This window comes from Episyrphus balteatus, chromosome 3, assembly GCF_945859705.1.
Source record: "Episyrphus balteatus chromosome 3, idEpiBalt1.1, whole genome shotgun sequence".
Classification (NCBI taxonomy): Eukaryota; Metazoa; Arthropoda; class Insecta; order Diptera; family Syrphidae; genus Episyrphus; species Episyrphus balteatus.
The window spans coordinates 95,559,993-95,577,667 of record NC_079136.1 but is presented as its reverse complement, the minus strand read 5'-3'; the positions used below and the strand labels follow the sequence as shown (position 1 = coordinate 95,577,667).

Genomic DNA, 17,675 nt, shown 5'->3' with positions numbered 1-17,675 from the left:
TTTAAGAAAATCACATTTTTTTCACTTCAAATGCGTTTCCTGGCTCTATTTATGCTCTAAATAACCCAAAAGTTGACAAATTCAAAACTCTCTAAAAACAAAACTACTTGACCAAAACTTATAAAAAATACATTTTTGTGCTCTCTGCGTCGATATCTATCGAGTAGAATACAAATCTAGGCAAAATATTCACGTTTTAAGAAAATCACATTTTTTTTCACTTCAAATGCGTTTCCTGGCTCTATTTATGCTCTAAATGACCCAAAAGTTGACAAATTCAAAACTCTCTAAAAACAAAACTACTTGACCAAAACTTATAAAAAATACATTTTTGTGCTCTCTGCGTCGATATCTATCGAGTAGGATACAAATCTAGGCAAAATATTCACGTTTTAAGAAAATCACATTTTTTTCACTTCAAATGCGTTTCCTGGCTCTATTTATGCTCTAAATGACCCAAAAGTTGACAAATTCAAAACTCTCTAAAAACAAAACTACTTGACCAAAACTTATAAAAAATACATTTTTGTGCTCTCTGCGTCGATATCTATCGAGTAGAATACAAATCTAGGCAAAATATTCACTTTTTAAGAAAATCACATTTTTTTCACTTCAAATGCGTTTCCTGGCGTTTTAAGAAAATCACATTTTTTTCACTTCAAATGCGTTTCCTGGCTCTATTTATGCTCTAAATGACCCAAAAGTTGACAAATTCAAAACTCTCTAAAAACAAAACTACTTGACCAAAACTTATAAAAAATACATTTTTGTGCTCTCTGCGTCGATATCTATCGAGTAGAATACAAATCTAGGCAAAATATTCACTTTTTAAGAAAATCACATTTTTTTCACTTCAAATGCGTTTCCTGGCTCTATTTATGCTCTAAATGACCCAAAAGTTGACAAATTCAAAACTCTCTAAAAACAAAACTACTTGACCAAAACTTATAAAAAATACATTTTTGTGCTCTCTGCGTCGATGTCTATCGAATAGGATACAAATCTAGGCAAAATATTCACGTTTTAAGAAAATCACATTTTTTTCACTTCAAATGCGTTTCCTGGCTCTATTTATGCTCTAAATGACCCAAAAGTTGACAAATTCAAAACTCTCTAAAAACAAAACTACTTGACCAAAACTTATAAAAAATACATTTTTGTGCTCTCTGCGTCGATATCTATCGAGTAGAATACAAATCTAGGCAAAATATTCACGTTTTAAGAAAATCACATTTTTTTCACTTCAAATGCGTTTCCTGGCTCAATTTATGCTCTAAATGACCCAAAAGTTGACAAATTCAAAACTCTCTAAAAACAAAACTACTTGACCAAAACTTATAAAAAATACATTTTTGTGCTCTCTGCGTCGATATCTATCGAATAGGATACAAATCTAGGCAAAATATTCACGTTTTAAGAAAATCACATTTTTTTCACTTCAAATGCGTTTCCTGGCTCTATTTATGCTTATATTCACGTTTTAAGAAAATCACATTTTTTTCACTTCAAATGCGTTTCCTGGCTCTATTTATGCTCTAAATGACCCAAAAGTTGACAAATTCAAAACTCTCTAAAAACAAAACTACTTGACCAAAACTTATAAAAAAATACATTTTTGTGCTCTCTGCGTCGATATCTATCGAGTAGAATACAAATCTAGGCAAAATATTCACGTTTTAAGAAAATCACATTTTTTTCACTTCAAATGCGTTTCCTGGCTCTATTTATGCTCTAAATGACCCAAAAGTTGACAAATTCAAAACTCTCTAAAAACAAAACTACTTGACCAAAACTTATAAAAAATACATTTTTGTGCTCTCTGCGTCGATATCTATCGAATAGGATACAAATCTAGGCAAAATATTCACGTTTTAAGAAAATCACATTTTTTTCACTTCAAATGCGTTTCCTGGCTCTATTTATGCTTATATTCACGTTTTAAGAAAATCACATTTTTTTCACTTCAAATGCGTTTCCTGGCTCTATTTATGCTCTAAATGACCCAAAAGTTGACAAATTCAAAACTCTCTAAAAACAAAACTACTTGACCAAAACTTATAAAAAATACATTTTTGTGCTCTCTGCGTCCATATCTATCGAATAGGATACAAATCTAGGCAAAATATTCACGTTTTAAGAAAATCACATTTTTTTCACTTCAAATGCGTTTCCTGGCTCTATTTATGCTCTAAATGACCCAAAAGTTGACAAATTCAAAACTCTCTAAAAACAAAACTACTTGACCAAAACTTATAAAAAATACATTTTTGTGCTCTCTGCGTCGATATCTATCGAATAGAATACAAATCTAGGCAAAATATTCACGTTTTAAGAAAATCACATTTTTTTCACTTCAAATGCGTTTCCTGGCTCTATTTATGCTCTAAATGACCCAAAAGTTGACAAATTCAAAACTCTCTAAAAACAAAACTACTTGACCAAAACTTATAAAAAATACATTTTTGTGCTCTCTGCGTCCATATCTATCGAATAGGATACAAATCTAGGCAACATATTCACGTTTTAAGAAAATCACATTTTTTTCACTTCAAATGCGTTTCCTGGCTCTATTTATGCTCTAAATAACCCAAAAGTTGACAAATTCAAAACTCTCTAAAAACAAAACTACTTGACCAAAACTTATAAAAAATACATTTTTGTGCTCTCTGCGTCGATATCTATCGAGTAGAATACAAATCTAGGCAAAATATTCACGTTTTAAGAAAATCACATTTTTTTCACTTCAAATGCGTTTCCTGGCTCTATTTATGCTCTAAATGACCCAAAAGTTGACAAATTCAAAACTCTCTAAAAACAAAACTACTTGACCAAAACTTATAAAAAATACATTTTTGTGCTCTCTGCGTCGATATCTATCGAGTAGAATACAAATCTAGGCAAAATATTCACGTTTTAAGAAAATCACATTTTTTTCACTTCAAATGCGTTTCCTGGCTCTATTTATGCTCTAAATGACCCAAAAGTTGACAAATTCAAAACTCTCTAAAAACAAAACTACTTGACCAAAACTTATAAAAAATACATTTTTGTGCTCTCTGCGTCGATATCTATCGAATAGGGCAATCTAGGCAAAATATTCACGTTTTAAGAAAATCACATTTTTTTCACTTCAAATGCGTTTCCTGGCTCTATTTATGCTCTAAATGACCCAAAAGTTGACAAATTCAAAACTCTCTAAAAACAAAACTACTTGACCAAAACTTATAAAAAATACATTTTTGTGCTCTCTGCGTCGATATCTATCGAGTAGAATACAAATCTAGGCAAAATATTCACGTTTTAAGAAAATCACATTTTTTTCACTTCAAATGCGTTTCCTGGCTCTATTTATGCTCTAAATGACCCAAAAGTTGACAAATTCAAAACTCTCTAAAAACAAAACTACTTGACCAAAACTTATAAAAAATACATTTTTGTGCTCTCTGCGTCGATATCTATCGAGTAGAATACAAATCTAGGCAAAATATTCACTTTTTAAGAAAATCACATTTTTTTCACTTCAAATGCGTTTCCTGGCTCTATTTATGCTCTAAATGACCCAAAAGTTGACAAATTCAAAACTCTCTAAAAACAAAACTACTTGACCAAAACTTATAAAAAATACATTTTTGTGCTCTCTGCGTCGATGTCTATCGAATAGGATACAAATCTAGGCAAAATATTCACGTTTTAAGAAAATCACATTTTTTTCACTTCAAATGCGTTTCCTGGCTCTATTTATGCTCTAAATGACCCAAAAGTTGACAAATTCAAAACTCTCTAAAAACAAAACTACTTGACCAAAACTTATAAAAAATACATTTTTGTGCTCTCTGCGTCGATATCTATCGAGTAGAATACAAATCTAGGCAAAATATTCACGTTTTAAGAAAATCACATTTTTTTCACTTCAAATGCGTTTCCTGGCTCTATTTATGCTCTAAATGACCCAAAAGTTGACAAATTCAAAACTCTCTAAAAACAAAACTACTTGACCAAAACTTATAAAAAATACATTTTTGTGCTCTCTGCGTCGATATCTATCGAATAGGATACAAATCTAGGCAAAATATTCACGTTTTAAGAAAATCACATTTTTTTCACTTCAAATGCGTTTCCTGGCTCTATTTATGCTTATATTCACGTTTTAAGAAAATCACATTTTTTTCACTTCAAATGCGTTTCCTGGCTCTATTTATGCTCTAAATGACCCAAAAGTTGACAAATTCAAAACTCTCTAAAAACAAAACTACTTGACCAAAACTTATAAAAAAATACATTTTTGTGCTCTCTGCGTCGATATCTATCGAGTAGAATACAAATCTAGGCAAAATATTCACGTTTTAAGAAAATCACATTTTTTTCACTTCAAATGCGTTTCCTGGCTCTATTTATGCTTATATTCACGTTTTAAGAAAATCACATTTTTTTCACTTCAAATGCGTTTCCTGGCTCTATTTATGCTCTAAATGACCCAAAAGTTGACAAATTCAAAACTCTCTAAAAACAAAACTACTTGACCAAAACTTATAAAAAATACATTTTTGTGCTCTCTGCGTCCATATCTATCGAATAGGATACAAATCTAGGCAAAATATTCACGTTTTAAGAAAATCACATTTTTTTCACTTCAAATGCGTTTCCTGGCTCTATTTATGCTCTAAATGACCCAAAAGTTGACAAATTCAAAACTCTCTAAAAACAAAACTACTTGACCAAAACTTATAAAAAATACATTTTTGTGCTCTCTGCGTCCATATCTATCGAATAGGATACAAATCTAGGCAAAATATTCACGTTTTAAGAAAATCACATTTTTTTCACTTCAAATGCGTTTCCTGGCTCTATTTATGCTTATATTCACGTTTTAAGAAAATCACATTTTTTTCACTTCAAATGCGTTTCCTGGCTCTATTTATGCTCTAAATGACCCAAAAGTTGACAAATTCAAAACTCTCTAAAAACAAAACTACTTGACCAAAACTTATAAAAAATACATTTTTGTGCTCTCTGCGTCGATATCTATCGAATAGGATACAAATCTAGGCAAAATATTCACGTTTTAAGAAAATCACATTTTTTTCACTTCAAATGCGTTTCCTGGCTCTATTTATGCTCTAAATGACCCAAAAGTTGACAAATTCAAAACTCTCTAAAAACAAAACTACTTGATCAAAACTTATAAAAAATACATTTTTGTGCTCTCTGCGTCCATATCTATCGAATAGGATACAAATCTAGGCAAAATATTCACGTTTTAAGAAAATCACATTTTTTTCACTTCAAATGCGTTTCCTGGCTCTATTTATGCTCTAAATGACCCAAAAGTTGACAAATTCAAAACTCTCTAAAAACAAAACTACTTGACCAAAACTTATAAAAAATACATTTTTGTGCTCTCTGCGTCCATATCTATCGAATAGGATACAAATCTAGGCAAAATATTCACGTTTTAAGAAAATCACATTTTTTTCACTTCAAATGCGTTTCCTGGCTCTATTTATGCTTATATTCACCTTTTAAGAAAATCACATTTTTTTCACTTCAAATGCGTTTCCTGGCTCTATTTATGCTCTAAATGACCCAAAAGTTGACAAATTCAAAACTCTCTAAAAACAAAACTACTTGACCAAAACTTATAAAAAATACATTTTTGTGCTCTCTGCGTCGATATCTATCGAATAGGATACAAATCTAGGCAAAATATTCACGTTTTAAGAAAATCACATTTTTTTCACTTCAAATGCGTTTCCTGGCTCTATTTATGCTCTAAATGACCCAAAAGTTGACAAATTCAAAACTCTCTAAAAACAAAACTACTTGATCAAAACTTATAAAAAATACATTTTTGTGCTCTCTGCGTCCATATCTATCGAATAGGATACAAATCTAGGCAAAATATTCACGTTTTAAGAAAATCACATTTTTTTCACTTCAAATGCGTTTCCTGGCTCTATTTATGCTCTAAATGACCCAAAAGTTGACAAATTCAAAACTCTCTAAAAACAAAACTACTTGACCAAAACTTATAAAAAATACATTTTTGTGCTCTCTGCGTCGATATCTATCAAATAGGATACAAATCTAGGCAAAATATTCACGTTTTAAGAAAATCACATTTTTTTCACTTCAAATGCGTTTCCTGGCTCTATTTATGCTCTAAATGACCCAAAAGTTGACAAATTCAAAACTCTCTAAAAACAAAACTACTTGACCAAAACTTATAAAAAATACATTTTTGTGCTCTCTGCGTCGATATCTATCGAATAGGATACAAATCTAGGCAAAATATTCACGTTTTAAGAAAATCACATTTTTTTCACTTCAAATGCGTTTCCTGGCTCTATTTATGCTCTAAATGACCCAAAAGTTGACAAATTCAAAACTCTCTAAAAACAAAACTACTTGATCAAAACTTATAAAAAATACATTTTTGTGCTCTCTGCGTCCATATCTATCGAATAGGATACAAATCTAGGCAAAATATTCACGTTTTAAGAAAATCACATTTTTTTCACTTCAAATGCGTTTCCTGGCTCTATTTATGCTCTAAATGACCCAAAAGTTGACAAATTCAAAACTCTCTAAAAACAAAACTACTTGACCAAAACTTATAAAAAATACATTTTTGTGCTCTCTGCGTCGATATCTATCGAATAGGATACAAATCTAGGCAAAATATTCACGTTTTAAGAAAATCACATTTTTTTCACTTCAAATGCGTTTCCTGGCTCTATTTATGCTTATATTCACGTTTTAAGAAAATCACATTTTTTTCACTTCAAATGCGTTTCCTGGCTCTATTTATGCTCTAAATGACCCAAAAGTTGACAAATTCAAAACTCTCTAAAAACAAAACTACTTGACCAAAACTTATAAAAAATACATTTTTGTGCTCTCTGCGTCGATATCTATCGAATAGGATACAAATCTAGGCAAAATATTCACGTTTTAAGAAAATCACATTTTTTTCACTTCAAATGCGTTTCCTGGCTCTATTTATGCTCTAAATGACCCAAAAGTTGACAAATTCAAAACTCTCTAAAAACAAAACTACTTGATCAAAACTTATAAAAAATACATTTTTGTGCTCTCTGCGTCCATATCTATCGAATAGGATACAAATCTAGGCAAAATATTCACGTTTTAAGAAAATCACATTTTTTTCACTTCAAATGCGTTTCCTGGCTCTATTTATGCTCTAAATGACCCAAAAGTTGACAAATTCAAAACTCTCTAAAAACAAAACTACTTGACCAAAACTTATAAAAAATACATTTTTGTGCTCTCTGCGTCGATATCTATCGAATAGGATACAAATCTAGGCAAAATATTCACGTTTTAAGAAAATCACATTTTTTTCACTTCAAATGCGTTTCCTGGCTCTATTTATGCTCTAAATGACCCAAAAGTTGACAAATTCAAAACTCTCTAAAAACAAAACTACTTGACCAAAACTTATAAAAAATACATTTTTGTGCTCTCTGCGTCCATATCTATCGAATAGGATACAAATCTAGGCAAAATATTCACGTTTTAAGAAAATCACATTTTTTTCACTTCAAATGCGTTTCCTGGCTCTATTTATGCTTATATTCACGTTTTAAGAAAATCACATTTTTTTCACTTCAAATGCGTTTCCTGGCTCTATTTATGCTCTAAATGACCCAAAAGTTGACAAATTCAAAACTCTCTAAAAACAAAACTAGGGGAGAGTGGGGCCAAATGTAACACTTTTTTCTAAAATCGATGGTTCTCCTACAAATTTGAAAGTGGGTCAACCAGACCTTTTTTAAACTAAAGACCCATGTTTTAGCTCCAAGATCCATCATAAAAATTTAGCAAAACATAACGGTAATGTTGAAAAATAAAGCTTCCAAAAAAAAAATCGTGTTGTTTCAACTTACCCCACATACGGGGCAAAGTGTAACACATACCGGGGTAGGTTGTACCAAGAACTAAAAATAAGAGAAAAATACCTTTATTTGTTTATATTTATTTATTTTTAATTAATAACAATAAAAACAAACCTCAGTCATGAAATTTTGGTGCAAATTTGTAAAAAGTGGAGCAAATCCGAGATTTCCAGAGAAAATTTGACAGTAGTCTTAAATAAAAATTATTCGAATTCATAAATTGTTTTATAAGCTTTATGAATTCAAGTGGTGGTTCAAAAATGTGTTTCCAATTTCAAAATAAATACAAATTCAATTACAAGCATTCATATTCAGGGTTGTTAATTATATTAGGTAAACAATTTTTCAGTATAGGTAGGTTTTTACATGGTACAACTTGCCCCGGAAAAATGTTACAACTAGCCCCAGCATGAAATTTGGCACATAAAATCAATTTAAAAAAAAAGCGAAACTGATATAGACATAACATATACACGCATTTTGAGCCAAAACACAGTTGCATATAACAAAAAAACACTTAGCACTCTATCTTTTTCGGGTAAAGAGGTTGACCAAAAATAAAATTTAAAAAAAAAGTTACAAACATGCATTTTTTGGGCACCACTAGTGTAACTTCTCACCCTGTCGTCTAATCTTCATGTGAAGAAAATGTGCCGGTAGATATGCAAAAATTGAGCATTTTTCTCCTTTACGCGTTTCTTAATATTGAAAGGAACATCGCTTTTTTTAGCTGTTAATTCTTACCCCTGTTACATTTAGCCCCACTCTCCCCTACTTGACCAAAACTTATAAAAAATACATTTTTGTGCTCTCTGCGTCCATATCTATCGAATAGGATACAAATCTAGGCAACATATTCACGTTTTAAGAAAATCACATTTTTTTCACTTCAAATGCGTTTCCTGGCTCTATTTATGCTCTAAATGACCCAAAAGTTGACAAATTCAAAACTCTCTAAAAACAAAACTACTTGACCAAAACTTATAAGAAATACATTTTTGTGCTCTCTGCGTCGATATCTATCGAGTAGAATACAAATCTAGGCAAAATATTCACGTTTTAAGAAAATCACATTTTTTTCACTTCAAATGCGTTTCCTGGCTCTATTTATGCTCTAAATGACCCAAAAGTTGACAAATTCAAAACTCTCTAAAAACAAAACTACTTGACCAAAACTTATAAAAAATACATTTTTGTGCTCTCTGCGTCGATATCTATCGAGTAGAATACAAATCTAGACAAAATATTCACGTTTTAAGAAAATCACATTTTTTTCACTTCAAATGCGTTTCCTGGCTCTATTTATGCTCTAAATGACCCAAAAGTTGACAAATTCAAAACTCTCTAAAAACAAAACTACTTGACCAAAACTTATAAAAAATACATTTTTGTGCTCTCTGCGTCCATATCTATCGAATAGGATACAAATCTAGGCAAAATATTCACGTTTTAAGAAAATCACATTTTTTTCACTTCAAATGCGTTTCCTGGCTCTATTTATGCTCTAAATGACCCAAAAGTTGACAAATTCAAAACTCTCTAAAAACAAAACTACTTGACCAAAACTTATAAAAAATACATTTTTGTGCTCTCTGCGTCCATATCTATCGAATAGGATACAAATCTAGGCAAAATATTCACGTTTTAAGAAAATCACTTTTTTTTCACTTCAAATGCGTTTCCTGGCTCTATTTATGCTCTAAATGACCCAAAAGTTGACAAATTCAAAACTCTCTAAAAACAAAACTACTTGACCAAAACTTATAAAAAATACATTTTTGTGCTCTCTGCGTCGATATCTATCGAGTAGGATACAAATCTAGGCAAAATATTCACGTTTTAAGAAAATCACATTTTTTTCACTTCAAATGCGTTTCCTGGCTCTATTTATGCTCTAAATGACCCAAAAGTTGACAAATTCAAAACTCTCTAAAAACAAAACTACTTGACCAAAACTTATAAAAAATACATTTTTGTGCTCTCTGCGTCGATATCTATCGAGTAGAATACAAATCTAGGCAAAATATTCACGTTTTAAGAAAATCACATTTTTTTCACTTCAAATGCGTTTCCTGGCTCTATTTATGCTCTAAATGACCCAAAAGTTGACAAATTCAAAACTCTCTAAAAACAAAACTACTTGACCAAAACTTATAAAAAATACATTTTTGTGCTCTCTGCGTCGATATCTATCGAGTAGAATACAAATCTATTCACGTTTTAAGAAAATCACATTTTTTTCACTTCAAATGCGTTTCCTGGCTCTATTTATGCTCTAAATGACCCAAAAGTTGACAAATTCAAAACTCTCTAAAAACAAAACTACTTGACCAAAACTTATAAAAAATACATTTTTGTGCTCTCTGCGTCCATATCTATCGAGTAGGATACAAATCTAGGCAAAATATTCACGTTTTAAGAAAATCACATTTTTTTCACTTCAAATGCGTTTCCTGGCTCTATTTATGCTCTAAATGACCCAAAAGTTGACAAATTCAAAACTCTCTAAAAACAAAACTACTTGACCAAAACTTATAAAAAATACATTTTTGTGCTCTCTGCGTCGATATCTATCGAATAGGATACAAATCTAGGCAAAATATTCACGTTTTAAGAAAATCACATTTTTTTCACTTCAAATGCGTTTCCTGGCTCTATTTATGCTCTAAATGACCCAAAAGTTGACAAATTCAAAACTCTCTAAAAACAAAACTACTTGACCAAAACTTATAAAAAATACATTTTTGTGCTCTCTGCGTCGATATCTATAGAATAGGATACAAATCTAGGCAAAATATTCACGTTTTAAGAAAATCACATTTTTTTCACTTCAAATGCGTTTCCTGGCTCTATTTATGCTCTAAATGACCCAAAAGGTGACAAATTCAAAACTCTCTAAAAACAAAACTACTTGACCAAAACTTATAAAAAATACATTTTTGTGCTCTCTGCGTCGATATCTATCGAATAGAATACAAATCTAGGCAATATATTCAGGTGTTAAGAAAATCACATTTTTTTCACTTCAAATGCGTTTCCTGGCTCTATTTATGCTCTAAATGACCCAAAAGTTGACAAATTCAAAACTCTCTAAAAACAAAACTACTTGACCAAAACTTATAAAAAATACATTTTTGTGCTCTCTGCGTCCATATCTATCGAATAGGATACAAATCTAGGCAAAATATTCACGTTTTAAGAAAATCACTTTTTTTTCACTTCAAATGCGTTTCCTGGCTCTATTTATGCTCTAAATGACCCAAAAGTTGACAAATTCAAAACTCTCTAAAAACAAAACTACTTGACCAAAACTTATAAAAAATACATTTTTGTGCTCTCTGCGTCGATATCTATCGAGTAGGATACAAATCTAGGCAAAATATTCACGTTTTAAGAAAATCACATTTTTTTCACTTCAAATGCGTTTCCTGGCTCTATTTATGCTCTAAATGACCCAAAAGTTGACAAATTCAAAACTCTCTAAAAACAAAACTACTTGACCAAAACTTATAAAAAATACATTTTTGTGCTCTCTGCGTCGATATCTATCGAGTAGAATACAAATCTAGGCAAAATATTCACGTTTTAAGAAAATCACATTTTTTTCACTTCAAATGCGTTTCCTGGCTCTATTTATGCTCTAAATGACCCAAAAGTTGACAAATTCAAAACTCTCTAAAAACAAAACTACTTGACCAAAACTTATAAAAAATACATTTTTGTGCTCTCTGCGTCCATATCTATCGAATAGGATACAAATCTAGGCAAAATATTCACGTTTTAAGAAAATCACATTTTTTTCACTTCAAATGCGTTTCCTGGCTCTATTTATGCTCTAAATGACCCAAAAGTTGACAAATTCAAAACTCTCTAAAAACAAAACTACTTGACCAAAACTTATAAAAAATACATTTTTGTGCTCTCTGCGTCGATATCTATCGAGTAGAATACAAATCTATTCACGTTTTAAGAAAATCACATTTTTTTCACTTCAAATGCGTTTCCTGGCTCTATTTATGCTCTAAATGACCCAAAAGTTGACAAATTCAAAACTCTCTAAAAACAAAACTACTTGACCAAAACTTATAAAAAATACATTTTTGTGCTCTCTGCGTCCATATCTATCGAGTAGGATACAAATCTAGGCAAAATATTCACGTTTTAAGAAAATCACATTTTTTTCACTTCAAATGCGTTTCCTGGCTCTATTTATGCTCTAAATGACCCAAAAGTTGACAAATTCAAAACTCTCTAAAAACAAAACTACTTGACCAAAACTTATAAAAAATACATTTTTGTGCTCTCTGCGTCGATATCTATCGAATAGGATACAAATCTAGGCAAAATATTCACGTTTTAAGAAAATCACATTTTTTTCACTTCAAATGCGTTTCCTGGCTCTATTTATGCTCTAAATGACCCAAAAGTTGACAAATTCAAAACTCTCTAAAAACAAAACTACTTGACCAAAACTTATAAAAAATACATTTTTGTGCTCTCTGCGTCGATATCTATAGAATAGGATACAAATCTAGGCAAAATATTCACGTTTTAAGAAAATCACATTTTTTTCACTTCAAATGCGTTTCCTGGCTCTATTTATGCTCTAAATGACCCAAAAGGTGACAAATTCAAAACTCTCTAAAAACAAAACTACTTGACCAAAACTTATAAAAAATACATTTTTGTGCTCTCTGCGTCGATATCTATCGAATAGAATACAAATCTAGGCAATATATTCAGGTGTTAAGAAAATCACATTTTTTTCACTTCAAATGCGTTTCCTGGCTCTATTTATGCTCTAAATGACCCAAAAGTTGACAAATTCAAAACTCTCTAAAAACAAAACTACTTGACCAAAACTTATAAAAAATACATTTTTGTGCTCTCTGCGTCCATATCTATCGAATAGGATACAAATCTAGGCAAAATATTCACGTTTTAAGAAAATCACATTTTTTTCACTTCAAATGCGTTTCCTGGCTCTATTTATGCTCTAAATGACCTAAAAGTTGACAAACTCAAAACTCTCTAAATACAAAACTACTTGACCAAAACTTATAAAAAATACATTTTTGTGCTCTGTGAATCGATGTCCCTCGAATTAGATACAAATCTAGGTAAAAAATTCGCGATTTAGAAAAATCACCATTTGAAATGTTTAAATCGATTTTCTGGGCGAACGGAGCGTCAAAACACCCCCAAACTTGCAAAATTCAAATGCCTCTAAAAACAAAACTACTTGTCCAAAACTTATAAAAAATACATATTTGTGCTCTGTGAATCGATGTTCTTCGAATTAGATATAAAACTAGGTAAAAAATTCATGATTTAGAAAAATGACCCTTTGAAATGTTTAACCCTAGACCCGTGTACTTAAAAAATTCTAGTTTACGTGTACTTGGGCACTGTGTGCCCACGAAGGTTTTTCCTATGAATTACTTGAAAATAGTGAAATAAAAAAAAATATTTTACAAACACTATTATTTTTTGTGATATTATTTATTTGAAAACAAAATTTAAAAAAGCTTTTAAAGTAATAGGTAATTTACAACCACCACTTTTTGAAATTAATTTGTATTTCTATTTTTTTGGCGCTTTGCTGGTGGACCGGCTGAAGTTGATGGAAGTGAATCTCCGTCAAAATTTTCATCTTCTTCGGTTTCGGTAGTATCAATTGCACTTTTGGTCACAAAACATTTCTCGCACACTCTTATGTAATGCTTACTGCAAGCTGCAACATAGCACAGATCGCAGACCGCCGTAGTTTTGTTGTCCCTTTTTTCTTTCTTGCAGGGATCACAACGTTGCTTTGCTTTGTTTTGTTGGATTGTCGGTAAGGTACTTATAGATGTAATTTCATACCCGATCAAACTCATTGCTGTTTTAACACTTTTTTGAAGAGTTGGCTTAGCTATTCGATTTTTGATATGGTTATCTGCAAGTTCAAAGGCCAATTCTTTCAAAAATTTCTTTCTTTTTTCTGACCTTTTCTTGCTCGAATACCAGTTAGGCTGACAGACATCAAACATTCTATACGCTGCAACTCCTGCACAATCCAAAAGGTTGTAAAAGAGAGTAACAGGCCAACGATTAGTTTTTCGCTTGCAGGTATAAACTGTTGCCAAACGGTCGAATGTATCAACTCCTCCTTTGGTTGAGTTGTAATCCATAATAACTGCAGGTTTTTTTGTGACCTCATCAATTTTATCCTCATGATGAGCAGTGGACAGCATTAGTACATTTTTTTTTGTATTGCTTGCGTAGCTACACAACTGCAAGCATCTCGAATAGCAAAATTTTATTGAAAATTTGTCCCTAGTTTGCCTAAAGATTTTATCCACTGGTGTAAATGGCTTTGGCAATTGTGGCTTATTGGACTTTATAGTACCAATCGTGGTTGTTCTTTTACTCATTAGCTCCAAGGCTAATGGTACCGATGTAAAATAATTATCTGTCGTTATGTTGTAATTCATGCCTAAATATCTCTCAGCTAACCGCATTACCAGCTGGTGAGATATGCCATCGGACCGATTATCGCATGGTTGCTGGCCAACATAAATTTCACCTCGAAGTGGATAACTGTTTACGGCGTCAACTATCCAAAAAATTTTGATGCAATATTTTCCTGGCTTGTTTGGCATAAACATTTTGAACGGGCATCTTCCCCTTGAGCCGACCAACTGTTCATCTACTGTCAGCTCCTTTGACGGTTGGTAAAACTCAACAAGATTTTGTTGAAACAAATCCCAAACGTACCTAGAAAATTGGTAAAAATTTGTAAGCCTATCAATCAAACATTTTATCTTTTATACCTAAATGCAGCTAATTTGTCAGTTTGAAGACGAAACGCTCTAGTTCTTCCGTCATCGAAACGTATAAAGCGTCGTATTTGTTCAAATCGTTCCAGAGACATAACGGCGCGGTAGAATGGTACACTTGTTGGATGAAAAAGATCCTTCGCTTCCACCCCATAGGCTTTTTCAGCTCCAGCATACAACAAAATTAAAATATATGCATATATTTCCTCTTCAAATGTGTCATACCATCTACGCATTTGCTTTGGGTTGAGAGACAAACGATTCTCTTCGTAAGTTCTCTTTGCCTTTCTGTTTGTCTCCAGCACAATATTTCCAACAATATTTGGAGTAACTAAGGACTTGAAAACCTCAGCCTTTCTCGAAAACAAGTTGGTGCATTTTGGAACATGTCTCATTCGTTCATTTCGATTTCTTATTGTTCTTTGTCTTTCGCTTTCGTCCGGCATTGACCACCAAATGTCATCGAATTTGGCATTTCTTGCAACATACCGCATTCCTCTGTTTGGTGCAATAGGGTCTTCATCTTCCTGTCCATTCCGGCTTCCTTGCTGTTGTCTCTCTGCCTCCTCTTCTTCTTCCATATCTAAACCAGCCTGCGAAACCCGTGTATCCAACAAAGCAGTATCTGGTTCATAGTTTGGATCATCGGCATCTGATAAATCTCCATCGTTATCAGTATCACTATCCTCCTCAGTGTCAATGCGTCGAACTTCCTCCTCTTCTGCATCTAGGAACCTGGAGTAATTCTCATCAAAGAACTCTTGCTCCGCCGCAGTCAAATCCCGGTTGAAAGATGCATTCAGGAGATACAGAACACGATCCATTGTAGCATCCATGATTCTCTATTATTATAGGATCTCATAAATAATAGGCGTAAATTTAAAAAATTTAGGTACTTACTTTAGTAGATAAAAAAATATTTTTCAGAAAAAAAGCACTTGATCACAGAGAAATCGCACTAAAAACAAACAAACAAAAAACACGCAAACAAATTTCAACCGGTGTAAAATCAAAAAAAAAATTACTGTATTACCTAGCAAAACAGTAAAAATTCTCTAATACGAAAGCTTTGTAAATAGAATCTCTCTATTTCTATATTTTTTTTTTTTTTCTAAATTTTGTAATGCTTTTCCTGAAAGAAAGTGACCATTCTTCAGAATAATATTATTTTCATCCATGCACCAATCTCTTCAATTTTGTATTTATTTTTGAAAGTGTGACTAGAGGACTTTGACTGTAAAAATCGATTGCTGAAGTGATTGCTACGGTGAAAAATGTAAAAACAGTCGATGTCCCGGAACAAGTAAAAGAAATAAATTGTCCCTTATTCGAAATTTTTCAAATGGCTCCCAGTTTTTCTTTCTAACAATGATTCCCAAACCTACACTTATTATATATCCTCAATTTGGCTAAAATGTCATATGATTTTTCAGTTTTTGGGTAGAAACAAAAAAGGCTAAGAGGTATTCGACTGTAAATCAAATTCATATCAAAATACCGTTGAAGATCAGCAAATAAATCAATACAAGACCATGATTTCCATACAAAAAAACTCTGGGCACTGAGTGCCCAAGTACGCAGTTTTGACATATTTTTCTTTAATTCTTATTGTGTCACCAATACTCACTCAAACTATTAAAAAGTAAATTTTTGTAGACCTAAACATACTAAACTAACTATGTGTAAATCTATTTGGAATAGAAAAGTGTAAGAAATACTTTCCAATTGGATTTGAAAAATGAATTGGGCACTGAGTGCCCAGTACACGGGTCTAGGGTTAAATCGATTTTCTGGGCGAACGAAGCGTCAAAACACCCCCAAACTTGCAAAATTCAAATGATTCTAAAAACAAAACTAATTGTCCAAAACTTTTAAAAAACATATTTGTGCTCTTCGCGTAGATATCATTCGAATCAAATACAAATCTAGGCACAATATTCACGTCTTTAGAATAGAATATCTATTTGACGTCCAAATGCCCTCAAAGTTTCCAAATTCAAAACTCTCTAAAAACAAAACTTCTTGTCCAAAATTTATCAAAAATATTTCTGCTCTCTGGGGGTCTACTACGTAATACGAAACGAGCGGCAAGTCAACGATACTGAAGAAAACGATAGTCAAGACAAAGAGCGATTATGTAAAACGAGAAAGTCGTTTAGACAAACTAAACCAAAAAAAAAATATTTTTTTGAGGCTCACATGAATTCTACCTGCAAACGCAATAATATTATGGCAGCTAAAAGAAAACGAAAATTAAACGATAGGTATATGGCAGTCGTAAAGATGAACGAATATCGTTGAAGTTAAAAGATTATCGTAATACGAAGTTGCATTTCAACGAAAACGAAGTTTTTTCAACGATAATCGATAATACAAAATAGGGCCCCTGCGTCGATATCCTACGAATAGAATAGGTACATATCTGGGCAAAATATACACGTTTTGAGAAAATCACCATTTGGATGATTCAAATGCGTTTTCCGGCTCTATTTGACGTTCAAATGCCCTCAAAGTTGGCAAATTCAAAACTCTCTAAATACAAAACTACTTGACCAAAACTTATAAAAAATACATATTTGTGCTTTCTCGTCGATATCCTTCGAATAGGATAAGTACTTATTCATGTTTTGAGAAAATCAATATTTGGATCATCCTTATTTTTATGACTCCTGCTCAAAATTAACGTACTTCGGTATCCTTGGGCACTTAACGTAGGTCCTGGGTTATAAAGTAATAATAGTTTTTTTCTGTAGAATAAATAGGACGTGCGTGTAAATTTCCAAGTATTTTTGCAACCATTCTTTACTATACTATTGCAGCATTCAAAATTACATGTATGATTCAAAATGCTACAGTTAAATAAACTTGCTGTTGAAACTTATTTACGTCCTAAAACAAAACGAAGAAAAACAAAAAACATAAAGTTTATTTTTTTGCA

The 17,675-nt window shown here is 31.9% G+C and overlaps 1 protein-coding gene across 1 annotated transcript; it reads right to left on the bottom strand.

Moving 5' to 3' along the window:
* Window positions 1-13,486: 13,486 nt before the first annotated feature.
* LOC129915145 (piggyBac transposable element-derived protein 4-like) lies at window positions 13,487-15,573 on the bottom strand. The gene is made up of 2 exons (XM_055994611.1): window positions 14,732-15,573; window positions 13,487-14,675 (listed from the first exon to the last, which is right to left on the bottom strand). The coding sequence occupies exons 1-2, from the start codon at window positions 15,571-15,573 to the stop codon at window positions 13,487-13,489; spliced, it is 2,031 nt and encodes a 676-aa protein (XP_055850586.1).
* Window positions 15,574-17,675: the final 2,102 nt, after the last annotated feature.